Source organism: Ochlerotatus camptorhynchus, unplaced genomic scaffold (assembly GCF_037179485.1).
Source record: "Ochlerotatus camptorhynchus isolate MF236.1 unplaced genomic scaffold, CSIRO-AGI_Acam_v1.1 ptg000085l, whole genome shotgun sequence".
In the NCBI taxonomy this organism is placed as follows: domain Eukaryota; kingdom Metazoa; phylum Arthropoda; class Insecta; order Diptera; family Culicidae; genus Ochlerotatus; species Ochlerotatus camptorhynchus.
Genome location: NW_027040575.1, coordinates 6149405 through 6151624, shown reverse-complemented (window position 1 = coordinate 6151624; position 2220 = coordinate 6149405). Strand labels below are relative to the sequence as shown.

General features: G+C 36.8%; 1 protein-coding gene across 1 annotated transcript; it reads right to left on the bottom strand.

The window, feature by feature from the left end:
* Positions 1–407: 407 nt before the first annotated feature.
* On the bottom strand, positions 408–1682 carry LOC135698352 (CLIP domain-containing serine protease B4-like). The gene is made up of 4 exons (XM_065218269.1): positions 1618–1682; positions 1201–1426; positions 828–1129; positions 408–771 (listed from the first exon to the last, which is right to left on the bottom strand). The coding sequence occupies exons 1-4, from the start codon at positions 1670–1672 to the stop codon at positions 452–454; spliced, it is 903 nt and encodes a 300-aa protein (XP_065074341.1). The 5' UTR covers positions 1673–1682; the 3' UTR covers positions 408–451.
* Positions 1683–2220: the final 538 nt, after the last annotated feature.

Here is a 2220-nt window from a genome sequence, read left to right as displayed (position 1 = left end):
TTCAGTCTCGGAGCACTTAGTTTTACACGACATGTTTGTTTACGTCTCATCCTTTATGTCAAAAACGGATTCCGTCACGTGTAAGATTAAGTATTTCTAAGTGTGTAGAATTGAGATTTAGATGTGTCGCCCCCCTCGGACCCTTCGCAGTCTACGAGGCTGGCGAGTGTGGCCATGGATCGAGTAGATTGGAGACGACTTCTTCGGACAGCAGAGGACAACAAGGCCTTAGCCTGATTGGTAAGGTAAGTAACTCTATAGTTAAATTCATATGGTTATTTTGCTTAACGACGTGTTCGGAGAATAGTTCTATTATTTTGGTTATCGTTCGTTTATGGTATTTTTTTTATTAAGGCTGCCCAAAGAGCACTATATGTTTTTCAGGAATTGTTAGATGGGAAATGGAAATGGGAAGTTTAGCTTGAATATAATTTATTGAAAGCCCGCATACCTATTCTTTATCGGAATGTTCGACGGTAGTATTATCCATGTTATTTTGAATCCAGGACAAAAAACTTGTAACCCTGGTATATATTCCCGGTGTGCCTTTTTTACCGCAACCGTATCCCCAGCTAACAATGCCATACTCGTAGTAGAATCCATCCACTGCATTGACTAATCCACCACCAGAATCGCCTTGGCAAGAATCTTTGCCTTGTTTTGCTCCGGCACATATTTGTGTGGTAGTAATTTCATCATCATAAACCTTGTTGCAAGATACCAGATCAACTCCATCCAAATGTACATGTAGCTTGTGTGTGTTTCCGTATTCTGAAACGATTTTTGATTAACCTTCGTTTGAAGTAATGCGTTCAAAATTGTGTTACCATATGTTCCATTTCTATGCTCTGTATTACCCCATCCAATGGCTGTAAAAACCATATCGTCTGTATTTTTGTTTTTCGTTAAATTACTCATAGGCAAACAAACAGGAGAAATGGTTTCCGTAAAATTGACACTTTGATTCAGTTTAATTAGTGCAATATCATTGAGTATCGTTACTCTGTCGTAATCCTCGTGAGTAATCGTCTTTTCAATGCCGACATCTACTGAAGGTTCGTTGCAATATTGATTTTCATCACAATCAGGGTCACTCAGTAGATTCCATTCTCCTAATCTTATGCGATCACTAAAATACAATGAATTAAAATTACTTGTTAAGTACATTGCATGGTCATACATAACCGATGGATAACTCACAGCATGTAGTCGTCGGATTGACCATCTAAGCAATGTGCTGCAGTGAGAACGTATTGATCCGATATTAGACTTCCACCGCAATGAAATAGATCGGTGTTTTGTCCCATCTCGCGATATATCAAAATGGCAGTCCACGGATAACTGGTTAGTCCGGTAATGTTACCACCGTATATTCTATCGGAAACATCCAAACCACATGTTCCTGGATCTGGTAAATTAGCCCATGCTGAAAATAATATTAAGGTGAGACTTTAAACCATACGATTGTGGCAATAATGTCCTAATAAGCAGCGTGGTTAAAAACAAAGGTAAGAATGATGATCATCCCGAACAAATATTAATTACGGTAAAATGTGTGACCAATGTTGAGCATTGGCTGTAAAAACCGTTGAATACGTTTTTACAATTAAAACTAACCTGAACAAATAATTGCTGCCAATATTGAAACGATTGAACCTCTCATCACGTTCATCACTTAACAATAACTGAATCCAGTGCATGCTAATTTGCTGCAATTAATACCCTTCCTTGTCTATGGCTTTAAAAAATGGCACATTGATTAGTGCACTGCACAGTGGGGCTTTAAGGAGCGAAAAGGATTAAAATTGACTCCTGCTGAAATCTTAATATGAATTAAGTGGTTTTCTAAGGATTAACTTCAATGAACCGATTCCGAATGGTTTCGTTCTGTATTCTTCACGGTAAGTGCATGTTTGGAACTTATGTTGCCTTAATACCGCATATTTTCAGAAATCCGGATACATTTAAAAAAGAATATGGAGTTACAGCCAAATATGTTATATATGTAAATTTACATATTGTTATAAAACGAATATATGATATACGGAAATACTAATTGAGTTGATTGTAGAAAAATATTTGATAGTTAACAAGTAATCAGGGATTTTGGGGCAACATATTCCAATCACGCACCTTTCGTGGCGTTTACAGAATAAAATCATACGGAATCGATTACATTTATTTCTTATTTATACTTCAACAGTAGACAATTTTAATTAT

Excerpts from the sequence above, each read along its gene's own strand:
- LOC135698352 (XM_065218269.1), bottom strand. The coding sequence starts at position 1,672 with ATGAACGTGATGAGAGGTTCAATCGTTTCAATATTGGCAGCAATTATT. Across the intron at positions 1,427-1,617 it reads GGCAGCAATTATTTGTTCAG|CATGGGCTAATTTACCAGAT; the intron begins GTTAGTTTTAAT and ends TATTATTTTCAG. Across the intron at positions 1,130-1,200 it reads CAATCCGACGACTACATGCT|TGATCGCATAAGATTAGGAG; the intron begins GTGAGTTATCCA and ends ATTGTATTTTAG.